Source organism: Setaria viridis, chromosome 8 (assembly GCF_005286985.2).
Source record: "Setaria viridis chromosome 8, Setaria_viridis_v4.0, whole genome shotgun sequence".
Taxonomy (NCBI): Eukaryota; Viridiplantae; Streptophyta; class Magnoliopsida; order Poales; family Poaceae; genus Setaria; species Setaria viridis.
This window is the reverse complement of record NC_048270.2, coordinates 25,652,928-25,674,388: the sequence shown is the minus strand read 5'-3', so window position 1 is coordinate 25,674,388 and position 21,461 is coordinate 25,652,928. Positions and strand designations below refer to the sequence as shown.

Here is a 21,461-nt window from a genome sequence, read left to right as displayed (position 1 = left end):
AAGTCGACGACCTCGAATCTGATGTACTCGGTGCGGTAATGTTCCTTAGTTCCGATGGTGACTGGAAGGACAACTTGTCCTAGGGGTATGGCCGTGTTTCCAGGCACAATGTCGTAGATAGGTGAATCCGTTGGGGTAAGCATTTCAGTGACGTCGAGGCACATTTTCCTTAATGTTTTGGCGAAGATAACGTTGAGGCCGCTCCCACCGTCGATGAGTACTTTGGTTAACTTTGAACCTGCCACGACTGGATCCAGGACTAGTGGAAAACGGCCTGGTTCTGAAAATTTTGTCCATTGATCTTTTTTGCTGAAAGAAATTGGAACTTCCGACCACTTTAGCGGTGTGGGGTCCGTCGGCTCGATGGCCATGATCTCCCTGAGTACGAGTTTGTTGGCTCGCTTGGATGCTGTGCCAGGAATGCCACCAAAAATGACGTTGACGATTTTTGAAGCTGGTTGGAAATCGCCGTCCTCATCTTCGTCGCTGCGGGCTTTGTTTTTACCCTTATCTCTGTTTTTGGCGTACTCTTCAGGAGTTGGTGGTGCGGGTAAGTCTTGCATGATTCGGCGCATGCTATAACAGTCTATTGCGGAGTGCTTGCTAGTCGGGTGCCATGGGCACTGCTTTTTGAGTAGCTCCGTGAAGGTTGGTCCGTCGTCGTTTCTGCGATGTCCCTTTTTTTCCAGAGCTGGTCATGGCAGCAACGGTGTTGTCGGGTTTCCTTTTGCCATTGTGGTTACCCAGATAGGAGTTCCGAGCATCATTATGCCGAGTTTTATCTGTTTCATTGTTGTGGATGTTTTCGCGTCCGCGGTTACGGTGGGAACCGAATCGTTCTTGTTCTTTGTCCTCTTCATTGGCCCACTGTTGCACCATGAGTTTGAGTTCTTTGACATCAGCTGGTCATCGGCGACCGAAATCTTGGTACGTTCGTCGATCATAGAGTCCGTTTTGGAAGCACTCAATGACGTCTGCTTCGGAGATGTCCACTATAGTAGCCTTCTTTTTGAAGAACCGTCGCAGATAGTCGCGCAGGGTCTCGCCCTCTTTCTGCTTAATTTGTCTTAAGTCGATCTTGTTGCCTGGTCTAGCCATGGAGCCGGCGAAGTTGTTGGTAAAAGCCTTTGTCAAGTCTGCCCAAGAGTCAATGGACTTGGGTTTGAGTGACTCGAGCCAGGTCAGTGGTGCAGGTTCCATGCATATGGGGAAATGAATGACTTTGGTGTCGTTGTTACCCCCGGCTGCTTGGACGGCTAGCGAGTAACAGCGTAGCCATTGAACTGGGTCTTGCTTGCCGTCGTACTTGGTAATGCCGGTTGGTTTGAACTTTTCGGGTAATTTTGTTTTCATTACCCGGTTTGTGAAAGTAGGAAAGTGGTTGTAGCTGTCGACTTCTCGTTCGCGCCGACTGTTGAGGATTTCTCGTAGATCGCTGAAGGTGGACATCTCGCGGATCTTTCCGGGTAGGGTGAATACTTTTAATCGAGTTGGTGCAGCTGACTTCACCCACATCCTTCTGTTGAGTAGGAGCTTTATGCTTGCTTGGACCTTGGCTGTGTTGCCGGGGTTGGTTGACTGCATCATCGTTTCGCGGGGTGACATTTTTATCTGCAGCCCCCCTGCTTCCGTCTTCATGCGATGTAATGCGAGGAACGGATGGGATTGGTGATTCTTTGTCAAGTATCTTGTAAGCTTGCTCCGCGAGTTGTGCGGTTAGTCCGTTGCCACGCTGCACGAGTTGAGCTGTGGCTGCGTTATCCTTATCTTGAGGCATCAATGTCGTTAAAAGTTTGATTTAAGCGATAGCCGCGAGTGGAGTATTGTGCTCCTGAGCCTGGACTGAGTTGAAAGCCTATTCGAGATTTGTGATAGGAATGTTTGTAGACATCAACTGTCGTTGCTCAGCTCGAGTAGCATTGCGCGCCCTTCGTTGTTTGCGCTGTTCGGAAGTTTCATTGTGAGGGGCGTCAGCTGTAGACTCATCCTCAGAGATGGAGTCAATTTGTGCTAGTCGCCTGGGGGTTTTATTCTGGCTAGTACCCGGGTTGTTATTCTGAGTAATAACAAGTATTTCCCTGTCCGGGTAGTAGCTTCCGGAACTTGATGTAGCAATCTCTGTGTAGCTTTCTTCGTGGTTGGACGTAAGTGGAACGCCCTCTTGATATGGCAGGTTGTCTATATGGGCGACAAGGCGTGAGTCGTAGTCACGGTCGAGAAAAGATGGTCGCAATCCCGGCCAGTGGACGAATCTGCCTTGTGGTGTCGAAGTTATTACCAACCCTTGGGCTGGACCAGATAATGGTATCTCTGGTAAGTAAGATGAGTCGGAGTCAACATCCTCGTCATGCCTGAGTTCAACTCGGGTTCGAGCAAGAAAACCTTGGTAGACTTTTGTCGCGTTGCGGAGTCCGTGCGGGAACCGCTTTGAAGTCGAAACTGATTTGGATGCTGACTGGGGCCACCGAATCCGAAGCGAGTCCAACCCTGAGTCCAGGGGTCGGCTAAGCCCGACCCTTTGGAGGGGTAGCTCCGCCTCGCCCGACCCTGAGTGGAACTCTGCCTCGCCCAACCCCGAGTCCTGGGGTCGGGAGTGCCTGACCCCTTGGAGGAGTAGTTCCGCCTCGCCCGACCCCGAGTGAGGCTTCGCTTCGCCCAACCCTAAGTCCCGGGGTCGGCGGAGCCCGACCCTTGAGCGGGGAAACGGAGTAGTCCGAGGGGAAGTCAGGTCTGATGCGTAGTTGAACTCGGACTTGTTGATTTTGAAATCTTGATTCTTTCTGGTCAAATCTTTTGGTTTCTTCTCCTAAGTGTCGACGATCTGGTGCCAGAACGATCTCGAGGCTTCGGCGACGCAGAACCAGGATCCAAAAATGAAGGTGGCGCCAGCTTCGATGAAGAAGACGGCCTGATGATGATTTTCGCCATTGAGTTCGCGCTGAGAAACTCGACGAGTTCCCCTGCCTGGTACGCCAGCTGTCGGTGTTTTAGACCGGCAACCCGCCTAGGGGTACCCTAGGTGGTCTTTTATGCGGTAAGGGTCATCGAGAATCAAGGAATCAATGGTGACACAAGGAACACAATTTAGACAGATTCGGTCTGCTAGATCGCGTAATACCCTACGTCCTGTGTGTTGGTTTGTATTGATGTATGTTCTGGTCTTGAGAGATGTGTTTGAGGGTGGTCCCTGCCCGGCCTTATATACCTGGGAGGGCAGGGTTACAAGTCTGAGTCCTAGTCGGGTACTATTACAGAGTTCTACTCGGTATTGGCCCGAGTAGTTTTCCATAAACATACAAGACTAGTCCGAGAAGGATACGCCTATCCTTATTCTGATCTTGTCCGAGTACGTCCCTTAGTGGGCCGTCCAAGGCCTACTCGTGGGCCTGGGGAGCATGCCCGACACACCTGGCTACGCCAGCGTCCACGTAGAGCAGCTTGTTGATAGCCAATATGAAGGCCTAGAACTCGACCTCCCTGGAGGCGACGGGGAAAGGACACTGGCAGATGCGCTTCATGGGATCATTCTATGGCACAAACGCTACATCATCATTCCCAGCACGGAGCCATCTCCTCAGTGCTCAAGAACGTTCCCCGTAGATCCCCAGCAGTGACCTTCTCCTCATAGCTTGAGACCGTCATCTCCTGCACAACCTACTCTAGGACCATCGCTTCTTGCTCGATCAAGGTCTCCATCTCCACCACATCCTGGTGGTGGGAGTGATGACGACAATAACAACATCCCTCCCCGATCACTGTCGCTGGGACTAAGAGCAGCTCCGATGAAGGAACCTGTAGCACCACTAAAGAAGTCACAAGCACCGCCTCCCAAGCAAAGATAGAGAAAGAAGAAAACAAAGGAGCCTGAAGTGACTCGTAAGGAACGCTGGAAGGCAATAAGTCATGCAGAACAGTGGGCAGAAATCCAAGCAGAGGCCAGTGCGTGGTTCAGGAAACAAGCTGAAGAAAAAAAGCAAGGGAGATGGAGCCATTGCCAGTAAATCAAAGAGATTTAAATTATTTTTATCAGGATGGAAGAAGGATCCAAGAAAAGAATACCACTACTATCAAACTATAAACGGGCTTTAGTAAAGGCTGATGAGCGGGACAAAAGGAAAGGAAAGTCATCTTCCAATGGTGCTGTCCCCGACCTCGGGCATCTATCAAAAAAGATGCTCAAAAGATAGCAGCAATGCCCTTGGATCAACAAGCACAATTATTGAAATTCATGGAAGAAACAGGTATGGGACTTGATGAATGTTTAGGGCAAGTTGAGCCGCCAGCTGCACCGCCAGTTCAACCGAGATAAACTTTTGAGCTAGGCAAATCTCTAGTAAGGCCTGAGTTGGTACGAAAGCTATCAACAAAGATGTACGAATTCCATCAATGGTACATGAAGGTGTCCGTCGACTCAAGGGAGATGTTCGGCCTTAAGGTAAAACCGATAGATTTTTACGGCGAAGGCGAGAAAGTTCTGTGGCTAGACTTCAAGGATATATACGAAGTGTACCATCATGATGCCCTGGACGTCTCTCTGATCAGCGCCTGGGTTCTGTAAGTGTCCGTTTATCTACATGTAAATTTTGGCTCATATCATTATTTTTTTGCATGCGTCACTGTACTAACTTCGTCTTCCATTTTATGTAGGATGCTAATTTAGATGTGCCGACGAGAGGCGTACCTACATATTGGCTTCATGGATCCATCCGTAGTTAACCAAAAACAGGTACAATTATCGCCGGAAAAAACCTTGGTGGAAGTATACAATTTCCTAGACAAATAAAAATTCAAGGATTTCATACTACTTCCATACAACTTCAAGTAAGTGTGTGTATAGTGTCTACTTTCGTTTTCTTTTTCCTTACCTGATTAATGTAGTTATGCATGAACATTTTATGTACGCAGCTTCCACTGGATCCTCATTATAATTGAGCCTGAAAGAAGCCACGTCACTGTCTTTGATTTGTTGAGGAAAGATCCGGTGGAGTACCAAGACATGCTAGGCTTGTAATAATTCTAGACCTTTATCTCTATGCAAAAGTTTGTTTCCTAAATTTTATCCCTGTTACACTATATCATTCATTATTCTAATCCGCAGCGCATGGAAACAATTCATAAGGACACACAAAGGTCCATTCAAAGAAAAACTTACATGAAACACAGACTTCCTGGTACGTATGAAGTCTGCACATTTAGTCCATTGAATAACACGAATATTTCATAACTTACTTTTTTCCGCACTGAAGTGCTTAAGACAGGAAGCCGGGAATAATCTATATGGCTACTACATCTGTGAGCACATGCACAGTTTTATGGGACCCAAGGGACTAAAGATGACGCCGCACAACTTTAAAGTACGTAAAATAAAACTATTACTAGTTAATTATTTTCTAGCTTCTTATATTTAATTGTTCATGTAACATTCACATATTTCCAAATTATAGATGTTAAATATTCAATAAGGACTCTTGAAGAAAGAAAGAGTAGCGGCAATATGTGAAGGTCTCATTGGATTCCTAATGGACGAGGTGGTAAATCCACAAGGACAATTTTATTACGATGGACGAAATTTAGACGCTCCGAGCAACACATCGACGGGAAGATTGTAGATATATAGTTTGATTTGTATACATAATACGCGCTAAGATCGATTGTATATATAGTTGATTTCATTATACTAGTTGAATTGTGTATATGTGTATATATATAGTAATTGCATAATTACTAACTTCATTCGTTTAAATACTAGTTGAATTGTGTATATATATATAGTAATTGCATAATTACTAACTTCATTCGTTTAAATACTAGTTGATTTCATCATAAAAAAGTCTCAACTACCAAAGGTTAACAAAAGGGTCGGGGTACGTATGTGATGCATGAAAATTTCAAGCGTCATGCAGGGTGCCATGCATGAAAATTTAAGTAGAACTTTAGTCCCTGTTGGGAAACCCGGTTGCTTTTACCAACCGGGAGTAAAGGGGCACCCTTTACTCCCGGTTGCTTTTACCAACCCGGAGTAAAGGGCCTGTCCCGCACCTGTCGTGGCAGGCCCTTTAGTCCCAGTTGGTTTCACCAACTGGGAAAACCAACTGGGACTAAAGAGTCACTTTACTCCCGGTTGAAGGACCCGGGACTAAAGACCCCCTTTTGTCTCGATTGGTTTATCCCGGATGGATTTTCGGGAGATATGCACCCTACCAACCGGGACTAAAGGCGAGTTCTCTACTAGTGTCATCTGCCCATCTGGCTCATGAGGTAGGCCAAGAGGTACATGAAGGCAGCTCCACTTTTATTCTCTCACCAAATGCATTACAGTCTTTCTGTTTGTAAGCATTGTGTGATTAGCTTTCCAATTTCAACGTAAGGATCTAAATTGCTTCTCAATTGAAAACCAGGATATCAACTCATCATGTATCTAGTGGAGTGATGGGATTGAGTCCTGAACCTGCGTGTATGCAGCAGGTAGTAGAGTGGTGGAGGCCTCAGCAGATGCCCTATACGTGTTTGATAAAATGTGTGCCAAGGTAGTTGACTTCCTTACTTCCTTTTGTTTTTGTCTTTGGTCCAGTTCTGTATATATGGATTTTTTTACTATATTCTTCATGGTACATGAAAAGATGGTGCTTCTATTAATCTCTTCGTCATGTTCTGGTAGCTAGGAAATACGATTTATCATATTAGTATCTATCACAATTATAGAACATGAGCTATCATAAGTTCATAACAACAGAATACCATTCTACTGATGCTACCGATAAGTCTGAATTTTTAAGATATGAAGTGGCCTAAGTCACTACTGTTTCCTGAATATTCTAAGAATTGTTTTTTGCGTAACTGTGTCTTATACATATTCTTTTGTTTCCTTCTAGAGGGCTTCTTTTTACAATCAAGCAAATAGATACATTGGGCACAAGTAGTGCTTCTATTTCTGAAAAGAAAAACAAACAGAGGACACTCTTGGAAGCATGAAGCTATTAGCTTTTGGTGTAGTCTTATTGGGGTGCTTACGAGCTTTTGTTACTCGCGACTACCAAGGTAATGCCCTTACAGTTTGATATATCTTTGCCACATCATATTTTTATTATTTGGCAGGAATCACATAAAGCAGTTAATATATTAATTTGAGAATTGGCTCTGAACTAATGAGCTCAGAATGTATTGTGCTATTGACTGGTATCTGTGCTAAATACTAAACATTCGGTTGAAGATGTGCCCACCAGTTGTACATGTGACAATCAAATGTGAGATTTTAAACCATAGAAGAGTTCTATATAATAGGTTCAGAAGAGATCATGGTATTTTCAATATTCTTTCGAGCACCAGTAGAGAACTCACCTTCCATGCGCCCTCATTTGTCCTGGTTTAAAGTTGGCCCGGGACAAAAGGTGCTTTAGTCCCGGGTCAAATATCAATCGGGACTAAAGACCCCCTTTAGTTCCGGGTCAAAAATCAGCCACCCGTGGGGACCCTTTAGTCCCGGTGAAAAAATCAGCTACCCATGAGGGACCTTTTAGTCCCGGGTGGTAACCGGGACAAAAGGTCACCATTTTAATCTCGGTTGGTGTTACCACTTGGGACTAAAGCTCACGACACCAACCGGGATAGAATGGGGTCTTTTATCCCGGTTGGAAACATCAACCGGGATAAAAGGGTCCCCCATGGGTGGCTAAAAAAGAATTAAAGCCCTCGGACCCTTTTTATCCTGGTTTGTAATACCAACCAGATAAAGAGGGTTTTTAATCCCGGTTAGTGTTTCAAACCGGGATAAAAGAGTCCCCCACGGGTGGCTAAAAAAGAACTAAATCCCTCGAAACTTTTTATCTCGGTTTGTAATAACAATCGGGATAAAAGGGGGTCTTTTATCCCGTTGGTATTACAAACCAAGATAAAAGGGTCCCCAAGATTTAGTACAAAAGGATTGCATCCCCTATGTAGTCAGATGTGGTGTGTAGGTGGGATGGTAAGGAAGCTACGCGCGAGGCTTGAGGTCGTGGGTTCAAATTCCACGGATGCGTGAAAATCACATGACTTGTGACGTGTGGGAGGCCTCCTTGGGATCCCCTATGGATTTAATTTTTTTTTGCAAAACCATTTATCCGGGGCCTGTCCCACGCCTGGTGCGGTAGCACCTTTAGTCCCGGTTGGTATTACCAACTGGGACTGAAGGAAGTCTCGATTGTGTTATCCCGGATTGGTTTTCGGGAGATTTTCACCCTACCAACCGGGACTAATACAGAGTTTTCTACCCGTGGAGGGAGATAAATGCACATAGTAAATGCACATCGATCAATTATTGATAATTTTCTGTGAAGGCTAACGTATTTAGCATGGTCTACATACTGATCCAGAGTGCATGTGAGACAATGATCAGATTGACATCAAAATCATTTCGTCAAGTTTTGTTTTCTTGCATCTATGGATCTACCTCAGTCCACAAATAAGGATTTTTTTTCCATCCCCAGTTACAACACTATATGAAATCAGGATGCATCTCAGTGATGATGGTGGCGTCCTAAAAGACTGACTTCAGTTAAATCCTAGAACTACCAAGCATAGTGAAGTTTGTTAAGATTAATAAATTTCTGTGATCACTAAACTTATATTGAGCTTCCCTTTTTTCCTAGCTCAAGCTTTCCAAGTCACAGGAACCATATGTGTTAATGTCATAAATCTCACAGAAGTTAGAACTTAGTTAATGTTAGTGAGCTTGGATAGGAGGCTGCTTGTGCCTGTGAAAAAAATAATATCATCTATATTTGCTTTCGATTCACTGGACAGCTGGAAATCATTTTGCTATTTACTCTTAAGGACCGGAGTCGTGCTTGATTGATTTTACTTCTCATAAACATGTCACATTATGTTAAGGAAAGCAAGTTAATAACAAAATGACTTCTATGATATTATCCCTATCATGACAACATTAGCGAAGTCATCGCTCTGGTGTTTTAAAGATTATTACATTTGATCCGGTATTTCATTCCTGGGCCTATGTTAGGACACATAGAGAATACAGTATAAACCTATGTTTACTGCATTCGACATTGTATATGGTGGTAATTTGATGCAATTTGCAGCTTTAGAGACTAGCGAATCCATGCTTCAAGAACCATAACAACTAGCTTCAGAGACTGATGCAATTCAGTGGTGAACTAGCTGTCACCAACGCCACCGCGGTGCCTATGGAATGGAAGGCTGCGTCCTGCTCTCCAGCACCACCTTTCAGGAGTACGAAATGAAGCTAAAGCCTATGGTTGCTGCTGCACAGGGTACTAGCGACTCAGAGATCATCAGACAGAAGTATTTCTTGGTGTTCATCTCAGACTCTGTTGGACAACAATCCAAATGATATTGCCATGTACACAAATTTAAGTGATGTTGCTGATGTTGTGCTTTGTTATCCTAACAACTGTCATTTGATAGGGATCATATTATTGCCTTTCATTGCCTTGTGTTACTTGTATCTGATTTTTGGCCCGGTATGCGCACCATGCGCTGAATGTTCTAGTCTAGATAATAATTGGACAGCCAGATCTGATTGTTGGCCCGGTATGCACACCATGCGCCGAATGTTCTAGTCTAGATAATAATTGGACAGCCAGCCGCATTGAGAAGCCAATAGCACATGATGAGGGCGTGTCACGACATGAGTGGAGGGAGGATGATGGGAACCTAAGAAAACTCAGGCTCTGTTTGGTTCTTTAGTCGATGGACTAAAGTGGGGCTAAAACTTTAGTCCCACTTAGTCTAGGGACTGAAGGGTGTTTGGTTCAAGTGACTAAAATGGACTAAAGACAATAAATGGTGTTAACCAAAGACAGTTTTGCCCTTCTTTCCCCTACCCCTGGTCTCTCCTCTACTATCCCCTTCTCTCCTCTCGCCATGAATTTCTTCTAGATCCGCCTCCGCGCAGCTCAGTTCACCTTCTTCTCCCCTTTGGCGGCGGCGGCCCTCTTAGCGGCCTCAGTCTTGTCTTTGTCCGCCTTCCTCCTCAACTTCTCCAACTTCTCCCGCTCCATCTTCTGCACAAGCTCCGGGGGCGCCGTTGGCAGCACCGGCGGGAGGACGCAAGCTCCCGCTCAAGCTCCCACCACCAACGGCTCTAGGCCCATGCCGCCTTTCAAGAATCCCTCCGTCATGCCGCTGCCGCAGGTGCTCCCGCTCAAGCTACCGCCACCATGCTAGTACCCACCTCCCCCTAGCGGCGTGTGGAAGCCGCGGTACTTGCAGCAGCAGCGCCACCACCACCGGGAGGGATTCTTACTTTCAATATTTTAGCTCAAGTTCTATGTTCTTTTCCAGTCTAGATTAGCAACTTATACTAAGCGAGCATAGTTTCCAAGCAATTAAAGAACAAGCATCAAGATTAATATCATCATCATGTTCCATCTTTACTCAGTGCATAATAGCGATCAAGCAGTCCCAAACTGTGAGAGGCAGACGAATCGATTCGGATTTATTAACCATGCATGGTGATCCTAATCTCATGACATCCGTGCACCACGAGGGGTCGCTTCATTTGTCATCCGTCCCCATCGATCCCTTAGGCACGTGTCAGGGCCAATTGCCTTTGGCATGCAATGCTCCATAATCCCGGCCTCTGCCGTACTATGACCGCACTTGCACCCACATGATGCACCATGGGAACGATGTTCCAAGGACAGCCGGGGGAGTATGCCACGCCCCAGTTCAATCAGGTACTAGGCTTCCCCATCCCATACTAGGTATGAGATTAGTAATTTCAAACACTTGATCACGAACGCCGACACGTTTCGACCTTAGTCCATTTTCATTTAGACAGACGGGGCAAACCACCAAGTATCGAACATAAGCCCGACCTCGTCCGTCGTCCTTATAGTTGCAACATAAATAAAACATTCAACTCCTATAACTCGCAAGTGACAAGAAATCACTCGACTTTTACCGGGACATATTAAGCATTGCAACTACTCGACCTTAGCAACTAGTATTCAAATCAAGGTACTAAGTTCATGCATCTACGGTTTCAATCAACTCCTACCAACATAAATGCACAATCATAAGAATCAACAATTGGCATAAAAGTAAAACAGGGAATTCATGCACCGGGGCTTGCCTTCAGGAAAAGTTAGCAGTTCCTCGGGGTCTTGATCCGGTTCGGGCTCACCCTCCAAGTGATGAAGCTCCGCAGTGGGGTCTTCCTCCGGTGCCGGGTGGAGCTCGTAGGTTCCATCGGCGAGATTTGCTTCTATACGACATGCACATGCAAGAGTTTAGTTGTACTCGCGCGTGTACTCAACGATACAAGGCATGGCTTAAAGAAAAGGAAGTTGCAACAGCCACATTCACTTCAACAAGGTTTAACTTTCTTTAACTTCAAACGAATGTGGTCGGTTTAAACTTGAGTTCGATTTCGATGGCAATTGTGTACATATATAGTTTCTTACAGCTTAGAGTTGCATAAAGAGAGTGAAAGGTCGTGTTTGGGTGGTTCAAGTGCATTAGGAGAGTTACTTACTTCTGAATGTTTTTATGTACCTCTTCCAATTTCCACTTATTTAGGGTATTAAGATTTGTGCTTTTCTTTTATTCCGTTAGGTTGATTAATTAACCAAAAATGATTTCATAACCCAACAGTAGCTAAAGGTACTGAGAAAATTACAGCACCTTACTTAAGCCATCAATAAGTTACTGTAAAATTTTGGAAGTCATTGGGTTACTCAAAAAGGAATTACATGCATTTTATTATTAAAGGTAGCATGAGCTTAACTTTTTCTATCTCCAAAGTTACAGAGAAACTGAGGATGAAATTTTACCAGTATGTTAAGGGTATGTTAGAGGAGCTTTGGTGAATTTTTCATGATTTTTGGAGAAGGATAGCTATTTTCCCTAATTTCCTTCTAATTAAACATTCTTTAACAAGGAAGGTGTTTTTCTTTCTGATTTGCACAACAACTTATATTTTTCCTGCAAACTATACAACAAAAAAAACATAACCCAACTGGTTTCACATTTTTCTGAGCTCTGGATCAAAACTTATGCAAAAAGGAAGATCTAACCTTAGATTCCCAAATTAAAGTTAAAACAGTGACTTCAAGTGCTAGACCAGACCTTAACCATTTTTCTGAGCTTCTACATATAGAAACAAGCATCATAGAGTTGGTTTTACATTTTTCTCACTTTTCTTCTATTTGTTAGGATTAAAAAGGCCTAAACCATGATTAAAAGCATAGGATATTATTTACAATAGTAACATGAGCAAACTTATTTTTCTTAAGAACTAGACAGAGCAAGGATTCCAACAAAAGTGGTTTGGCATTTTTATGATTTTTCTACGATTTACTGGGCATTTACAAAGTTTAACCACATTTCTGCCTATTATTAAAAGAAAAAGCCGAGGCAAACTTGTATCCTAGCCCCTAAGTCTATGGTTTAACTACGCAGGGGTCCCTAAGTTTTTGCACCTAGGCCCCTGGAAAGAATGGGGAAGACGCAATGTCGTCTCGGGGGCGCGCGCGGCGGCGAGGAAATCCCTAGCAGTTCGCCGACAGGAGGAGCGTAGGGGCTCACCTGAGCTCGATTTGGCGGGGTTGGGGCGACGGAGATGGCCGGCGGGGGTCGAAACGCGGCGGCGGCGACAGAGCTTGGTGGGCGGTGGTGCAGGCGGCGTTCCGGCTCACCGGCGGCGTCGAGGAGGCCACGGGCTGCTCGGAGACGTGCGCAGAGGGGTGGCGAAGCGGGCGGAGAGGTCGTTGGAGTGCGGGATGGCACGGAGGTGTGAGCTCCACGGGAGCCTAGCGGCAGTGTAGAGGAGGAAGCAGAGGCGCGGTTGCGGCGGTGGCAAAGGGTGGCGCTAACGGCAAGCGTGACCCTTTTATAGGGCAGCGGTGGAGCAGAGGGTCGAGGCGGGGCTCCGGTGGTGGGAGGATAAGGCCCGGGAGTGGTGGGTGCGCGGGCGAGGCGGTCATTGGCCAGCGGCACCATTGGGCAGGGGAGGCGGAGCTCCGAGCGTTCTCCTGCCGCAATTGGCCTCGGGCAGAGCGTGCCGTGTGCCTCCGGTCTGTCGGGCGGGCGAAGTGGAGGGCCACTGCGGGGGTTGTGTCGGGGGGAAATATTAACGGCCTCCTAATGCCGCTCAAAGCAACGGTCATGAAGGCCCAGGCCCATCTAAGGTAGCGAAATTGCTGTCGGCCCGACATGGCAGGGAGAGGCCACGCTCCGCCTCGCCCGACCAGGAGACCCGGGGTCGGACGCTCCCGACCCCTTGAAGGCCGCACTCCGCCTCGCCCGACCCCGAGTTCTGGTGTCGGGCATCCCCGACCCCCGGAAGACCAAGCTCCGCCTCGCCCGACCGCAGATCTGGGGTCAGGCTGATCCGGGCCTGCCCGACAAGTATCCGCCTCGAGCACAGATCTTGTGGGTCCCCCTGTCAATCTCGCCATAAATGCGCCGCAGAATGTCAGGAAGAGGGATGATCACGCTCCTCACTCAACCTACTGCAAGTACCCATGCACGGTCGCACTGTACAAGCTACAGTACCTGCAGCCTCCTTCCATTCTCCGCAAGGCGCTCATGGCCTGCGCCGCCCGGAGCAGAGGGAAGACTCGCCCGTTCTCGGGCCCCGCGCGCCCGGCAGCAGGGATGTGACGCCCGCTCTCCCCGAGCCATCAGCAGGACGGCGGCATCCGCCGTCCCTCCCAACAGACACCAGAGTGGTGACGAAATGCCCTCATCATGACCCGACGGCCACAGCCACCGAAGAGGCTATCTGCAGGGTGCGACGACAGTTGGCGCGCAGCCACCCTCCTCCTCCAGCATACGCGCCGACAGACGCCGAAGGCCGGCGAGGACGCCGGGCACCTAGGAACTTGATTCCTCCCTTCGTGTTGTATTTTTACCATACTACGTTTAAACTCTTTACTGCTCTCACCACCCGGTCTCACCTGTAACCCCGGCAGTCCCCTGATGATATAAAAGGGGCATCGGGGGCTAGAGAAAGAGGGCTCGGACTTTTTTCCTGGAGCCAACAGCACGCTCTCACATTCCCTTAGAGCACAAGCACCCAAGAGACTTGGGATCAGTTCCCTCTCTCGCCGATTTGTAACCCCTACTACAGAACCCCGCGTGGGAAACACGAGCATCCTCGATACTGGACGTAGGGCCTCTTTTTCTCGAACCAGTCTAACCCCGTGTCTCCCACGCCACCATCCGAAGCCTTACGCTCATAAAAGAAATTTACTAGTCTAAGTCTTGATCCGCAAATCTTGACAACGACAGTTGGCGCTCCAGGTAGACGACCTTTGCGCGTACATCTCTGGCTTCAGATGGCCAATCATGATATCAGCTTCGCTCCGGGCTCCCTGATCCGCTTCGGGAGTCTGGACTTGCTCACCACCGGGGAAGGGATCGAGCTGATCCCCATCCTCATCTTGCCCTTTCGTCCCGCCATCCTTGGTCCCGCCGCCGGGACAGCGGCGAGCAGTCGGGCGCGCGCCGGAGGGTCCTTCCCAGGTGATTGGCTCTTCGGGCTACGCAACGCCATAGAGACTTACGGTCGCCTCCTCACGCAGTCCATGACCGTGTCGCCCGCGAGCAACGAGCTCGCAGGCGTGGCGAGGACGATCTCCGACGCCGGCTCCAGCAACGGGAGCCCCCACCCCTCGCGTGAGTGCTTCATGGCCAATGTGCACTCCGAGGGGTCCAACGACAACGGCGCCGAGGAGAGACAAAGGACTCCCCCCCCGCGCGCCGCGGCTACGACCGGAGCCTTACTAAGGGCCCCGGAGCGCTCTCAGCAGCCGGAGGCGCGCGCAGCGTCCCGCCAAGAGGTCGAGCATCCCCGCCACGAGGGCGGAGCACGACAGCAGGCGCGCGACGTCCAGCAACGCATTTGCGCGGACGAAGAGCGTCCACAGCTCTTCGCCCGCGCCAGCCAAAACGTCGCGGCTGCGGCAGCCTTGCTCCAGCAACTCACCGAGCCGGCGACACCCGAGGAGCAACGGGCACGCCAAGAGATGCGCGACTTGCTCGAATGCGCCGCTGTCCAGCAGGCGGAAAGTTTCGCGTCCCGGCGACGCGGGCAGAACGCCAGCAGGGCGATGCTCGATGCGCCCCCGGAGAGACGGGGGGAGTCTGTCCACCAACCCCCTCCTAGGGCAAACTAGGCCGCATCCGCCCGGCGGACACCACCACCTGTGGGAGGCGGGGCCCGATCCATTCATCAGCGCGTCGGCCCCGTCCGCGACGCCCGCGACACCCTGAACGCATGGAGGCGCTCCCGCGCGGACAGGGAGGACGGGGTAGATCGTGGCTACCACGTCCACCGCGGCGGGCGCTACGACAGCGGGGAAGACCGCAGCCCGAGCCCCGGCCCAGCTGGGCCCCGGGCCTTCTCCGCACGCATCCTGAACGCGCCTTTTCCGCCGCGCTTCAGGCAACCGACAAATGTAGCCAAATACTCAGGGGAGACGAACCCTGGGGTTTGGCTCAGTGACTACCGGCTTGCATGTCAAGCCGGCGGGACGGACGATGACCTGTTCATCATCTGCAACCTACCACTCTTCCTGGCCGACTCAACACGAGCTTGGCTGGAACATATCCCTTCAGGATGGATCCGTTGCTGAATGACCTGAAGGAGGTTTTCATAGGAAACTTCCAAGGCACGTACACGCACCCCGGCAACTCCTGGGATCTCCGGAGCTGTCGCCAGGGAGCAGACGAGTCCCGCCGGGATTACATCCGGCGCTTCTCCAGGAAGCGCACTGAGCTCTCCAACGTCGCGGACGCCGATGTCATAGGGGCTTTCCTAGCCGGAACCTCCTGCCGGCCCCTCGTCCACGAGCTAGGGTGCTGAGGCCCGTGAACCACTGAGGAGCTCCTCAACATTGCCACCAGCTACGCCTCGGGCGAAGAGGCCGTTGGAGCGATCTTCGACCGCTCCAAGGGCAAGGCAAAGCGGGAGGAGGATGTTGACGAAGGCACCTCCAACCGCCCGCAGAAGAAGAAGGGCAAACAACGGCGCGAGGCTCCCCTCGTGGCCGCTGTTGAGCGCAAGCAAGGGCAGCCGCCCCCAGAGGGCACTCCTGGCTTCTTCGACAAGCTGCTTGAGGGACCGTGCCCGAACCACAAGTTCCCTGCGAAGCACGCCTACAAAGACTGCAACCTCATGAAGAGGTACTTTGTAGGCAATCCAGTGAAGGGTGACCGGAAGCGGAAGCCCGATGAGGAAAAGAAGGGCGACGAAGGGAAGGAAGATGGCTTTCCCAAGGTGGACAGCTGCTTCATGATCTTCGGCGGCTCGGCGGCGTACGACTCCAAGCGCCAGCAGAAGCTGGAGCACCGGGAGGTCTACGCGGCCGAGCCGGCAACGCCGGCCTTCCTCGACTGGTCGGGACCGGCCATCACCTTCGATCGGTCTGACCACCCGGGACGCGTCCGGCATCCCGGGCGCTACCCCCTCATCGTCGACCCCATCATCGGCACGACGCGCCTCACCAAGGTGCTCATGGATGGGGGCAGCGGCCTCAACATCCTCTACGCCGAGACCCTCGACGCTATGGGGATCGACCGTTCCCGCCTCCGTCCTAGCAAGGCGCCGTTCCACGGCGTCGTGCCAGGAAAACAGGTAATGCCTCTCGGGCAAATCGACTTGCCCGTCACTTTCGGGACCCCCTCCAACTACAGGAAGGAGGTCCTTACCTTTGAGGTGATGGGGTTCCACGGAACCTACCACGCCATCTTGGGGCGCCCATGCTACGCAAAGTTCATGGCCATCCCCAACTACACCTACCTTAAGCTCAATCTGTCGGGGCCCAACGGGTTCATCACCATCGGCACGTCTTTCCAGAAGGCGTATGAGTGCGACGTGGAATGCTGCGAGTACGCCGCGGCCATAACCGTCACGGGCGATCTGGCGGTCCATCTCGCGGAGGGCGCCGAGGGCCAGCCCGACTCCAAGCAGTCACCCACCTCTTTTGAGCCCACCGAAGGCATCAAGGAGGTCCTCCTCGATCCCAGCAGCTCCGACGGCAAGGCCGTGCGGATCAGCGCTACCCTATCCCCCAAATAGGAAAGCGCGCTCGTCGACTTCCTCCGCGCGAACAGCGACGTCTTCGCGTGGAAGCCCTCGGACATGCCCGGCATTCTAAGAGAAGTCGCCGAGCACTCCTTGAACATCAAGGCCGGCTCCAAGCTAGTGAAGCAAGGACTGCGCCGCTTCGACGAGGAGAGGCGCAAGGCCATCGGCGAGGAGCTCCAGAAGCTTTTGACGGCCGGATTCATCAAGGAAGTGTACCACCCCGAGTGGCTAGCTAATCCTGTTCTTGTACAAAAAAAGAATGGGAAATGAAGGATGTGCGTTGATTATACCGGTCTAAACAAGGCGTGTCCGAAGGATCCGTTTCCTTTGCCACGCATAGATCAAATAGTCGACTCAACCGCCGGGTGCGAAACCATTAGCTTCCTGGACGCGTATTCCAGCTACCATCAGATCGCGATGAAAGAGTCCGACCAGCTCGCCACCTCTTTCATCACCCCCTTCGGCCCATACTGCTACGTTAAGATGCCATTTGGCCTCAAAAATGCGGGGGCTACGTTCCAGCGATGCATGCTGAAGTGTTTCGTGGACCTCATCGGGCGGACCGTTGAGGCTTACGTTGACGATATCGTAGTCAAATCCAAGAGGGGCGACCAGCTCGTCCCCGATCTTGAACTAGCCTTCGAAAGGCTGAGGGATAAGCGTATTAAGCTCAATCCCGAGAAATGTGTGTTCGGAGTTCCGAGGGGCATGCTGTTAGGCTTCATCATCTCCGTGCGCGGCATCGAAGCCAATCCGAAGAAGATAGCGGCCATCAGCGACATGGGGCCAATCCGGAACATAAAGGGAGTCCAGCGCGTCACGGGATGCTTGGCAGCCCTGAGCCGCTTCATCTCGCGCCTTGGCGAGCGGGGGCTTCCTCTCTATCGACTCCTGAAGAAGACTAACCACTTCAAATGGACCGACGAGGCCCGGGAGGCACTCGACTGGCTCAAGGACCTCCTGATGAAGGCCCCGATCTTGGTCCCACCGGCCGACAACGAGCCCCTCCTGCTTTACATCGCGGCGACCACCCAGGTGGTTAGCGTGGCCCTAGTGGTGGAACAAGAAGAGGAGGGACACGCTCTCAAGGTGCAACGCCTAGTGTATTTCATCAGCGAGGTCTTGTCCGAGTCCAAGACGCGTTACCCGCAGATCCAGAAGCTCATGTACGCTGTCCTCATCACGAAGAGGAAGCTGCGCCACTACTTCACCTCCCACCCGGTGACGGTTGTTTCGTCGTTCCCGCTAGGCGAGGTAATCCGAAACCAGGACACCACGGAACGGATCGTGAAGTGGGAGCTCGAGCTCATGGACAAGGGCATCACCTACGCCCCCTGCACCGCCATCAAGTCCCAGGTACTCGCCGATTTCGTAGCAGAGTGGACGGAGATCCAGACGCCATCAGCGCCGGAGAAGCAGGAGTACTGGACGATGTACTTCGATGGATCATTGATGAGGGCCCGTGCCGGAGCGGGTCTCATCTTCGTCTCTCGTCTAGGCGTGCGCATCAGGTACATGATCCGCCTCCACTTTCCTGCATCCAACAATGTCGTCGAGTACGAGGCCCTCCTCAACGGGCTGCGCATCGCCATCGAGCTGGGCATTCGTTGGCTAGATATCCAGGGGGACTCCCAGCTAGTCGTCGAGCAAGTCATGAAGGAGTGGAGCTGCCACGACCCCAAGATGGCGGCCTACTGCAACGAGGTTCGCAAGCTTGAGGACAAGTTCGACGGCCTGGAGCTCAACCACGTCGCAAGGCGCTTCAACAAAGCCGCCGACGAGCTGGCGAAGGCAGCATCCGGCCTGAGGACCTTAGGGAGCGATGCTCTGCACCGAGGGGTTGACCGGGGAAGTGGAAGGTGGAGTGGGGTCCACGCCCTCTCCCACGCCCGACACCGCCGCCGCTCCGCCGGCCGCCGTCGTAGGGGCCGCCTCCGCAGCAGGATCCGCGACCTCGCCAGGGACCCCGCCGCTCGCCGCAGGCGGGACCGCGGTCTGCCCCACAGAGGAGGACGACACCCGCAATGCCTTCTTGGGCGCCAGCTGTAGGGCGAGACCACGGGGGGTGGCTCTGCGAAACAACGAACAAGTGTTAGCGGAGACGAACGCAAAAAGGGGGGGAAGAGCGAGGTTCATGAGGAAGTCCGACTTACGTTCCTCCAGAGCAAGGACGGCGCGCGTGCTTCGCCTCGGAGCCGGACGCCGACCCCGGGGCATCCGGCAGTGGCTGCTTGTCACCACTCCGCTGCCCTCGAGTCTCGGGCGCGACGGTGGGGGTGGGCCCCGCAGACCTCCGGGGAGCGCTCCGCGCTAACTCCGGGGGGACATCCCGCGCTGGCTCCTGGGCAACGGCGGGGGCAGGCTCCGAAGACCCCCGGGGGGTGCTCCGCGCCGGCTCCAGGGAGGCGCCCCGTGCCGGCTCCGGGGAGGCGCCCCACGCCGACCCCTGGGGGACGTCCCGCGCCGGCTCCTGGGAGGCGCCCCGCGCCGACCCCTGGGGGGCGTCCCGCGTCAATCCCTGGGGGGCGCTCCGCGCCGACCCCTGGGGCACAGCCCCGGGGCCTTGTGGAACCAAGCCCCGGGCAGACGATCCCTCCGCCTCATCCCTCGCGGTCGTTTGCGGGCGCACCTCCCGGATTACGAGCGCACCTGACCGAAGGGATGAAACCAGCTCTTCCTCCTCTTCATCATCTTTCTCATCTTCCTCCTCGTCATCATCATCGTCGTCGTCGTCGTCTGACACGACCCACCCTCTCCGCCGCCGTTGGAACTCCTTGGCGGCCTTCTTCTTCCTTTTCGCCGTCTCCTTATCCTTACGGCGCTTCTGCTCTTCGGCAAGGATACGGTTTTGCGTCCGCCGATCGGCGTCCTCCAGCACCGGCGGGTGCGAGTCCACGACCCAGGTCAGCATGCCCTGGAACACAAAATGGCCCCGCGTTAGGACGACGACTATGAGACACGAAAGAAGAAGGGAGGCACCCCAATCCCTTACCAGGTCGACGAAGCCCTCGTTCGGGCGCATCGGCGGGTGCCCAGGCACCGGGTAGTCGGCATCCTTGTCTTCCAACGCCTCCCAAATCCGTTGCCGGATCTCGAAGGCGGCGAGCGTGCCCGCCACTAGGGCGGTGCCCTCGGTCGGCGCGTTCGGAGTCATGGCGCCGAGCGAACGGACCCGGAGCATTAGCGGCGCCACCCGCCGGGCATGCTACGCCCCAATGACCCCGGTGCCGGTGAGCCCCCTCCTCTTCAACTGCTCGATAGCCTGCAGCAGGTCGTGGATCCGCTTCTTCTTCTTCTCCACCGGCCCGTACGCCCACACCTCCGGCGCCACGTCGATGGTGCGACCGGTGAATCCCGGCAGGGGGGAGTCTGAGTAGTTCTTCACCTAGAACCACTGGTTATGCCACCCCTTGTGGGACGCCGAGGTCTTCATCGCCATATACTCCTTGGAGCGAGTATGGCGGAGGTGGATTCTGGCGCACCCGATCGGCACCGGGGGTGACCGCTGCTGGCTCCCCCTTCTCTACGACTTCTGGTACAGGCTCACCGTGAAGAAGTACTTCCACAGCGAGAAGTTGGGCTCGATGCCCAGGAACCCCTCGCACAGCGCGACGAACGCCGCGATGTGCTGGATCCCGTTGGGGTTGAGGTGCTGAAGCTCGAGCCCGTAGTAATGGAGGAGCCCCCGGAAGAAGCGGCTCGGCGGAGTCGCGAACCCCCGCTCGTGGAAATGGGCGAAGGAGACGACGTAGTTGGCAGGAGGCGACGGCACCTGCTCCGACCCCGGCAGCTCCCACTCACCCACATCCGTCCTCTCGCAGAGGAGGCCTTTCCTCCCCAAGCCTTCGGCGCGCGAGGAGTTGAAGTGAGAGATCCCCCAAGATCCCATCGCCGGAGGAGGAGGAAACCTGACGGGGGTGGGAAGAAAGAACGTAGCTTGGAGCGAAGGAAGGAGAAATGGGCGCAGGTGAGCTAAGGGCGAGTCTGGAGGGCAAAAAGACTTGAAAGTAGAAGGCGGGCGGAACCAGCGAGGCGGAGCTTCCGTTTTTATAGGAAAGGCGCGAGGGGAGCGGAACCGACGCCCCTGTCACCATAAATGCGGCTCCAGGTACGCCCCCGTCATGCCTACTTTCTTTTTGGAAACCGCACGCACGACCGGCCGCGAAAACATCCTCTTCCTCTCGATTCGCGGGTCGGGCTCTCCATGACTCCGTCTCCCGGAAGGCACGCCCACGACGTCCCCCACGTTCGGCCCAAGACGCAACGTCCGCCCCGATTCGGCCCAAGGCCCACCGAAAGGTAAGAAAGGGATATGGGGCTGAAAACACCCCTCCGGCCCATTACGATCCAGAGGTTCAAAGGCTGGCCCGCTACGGGTTCGACAGCTGCCCCAGGACACCCCCCG

General features: G+C 52.4%; 1 protein-coding gene across 1 annotated transcript; it reads left to right on the top strand.

The window, feature by feature from the left end:
- Positions 1–16,483: 16,483 nt before the first annotated feature.
- Positions 16,484–17,047, top strand: LOC117833049 (uncharacterized). The gene has a single exon (XM_034712413.1). It carries the CDS (start codon positions 16,484–16,486, stop codon positions 17,045–17,047), a length of 564 nt encoding a protein of 187 aa, XP_034568304.1.
- Positions 17,048–21,461: the final 4,414 nt, after the last annotated feature.

What these genes read in the sequence shown, in the direction of transcription:
- LOC117833049 (XM_034712413.1), top strand. Translation starts at nt 16,484, where the DNA reads ATGGATGGGGGCAGCGGCCTCAACATCCTCTACGCCGAGACCCTCGAC.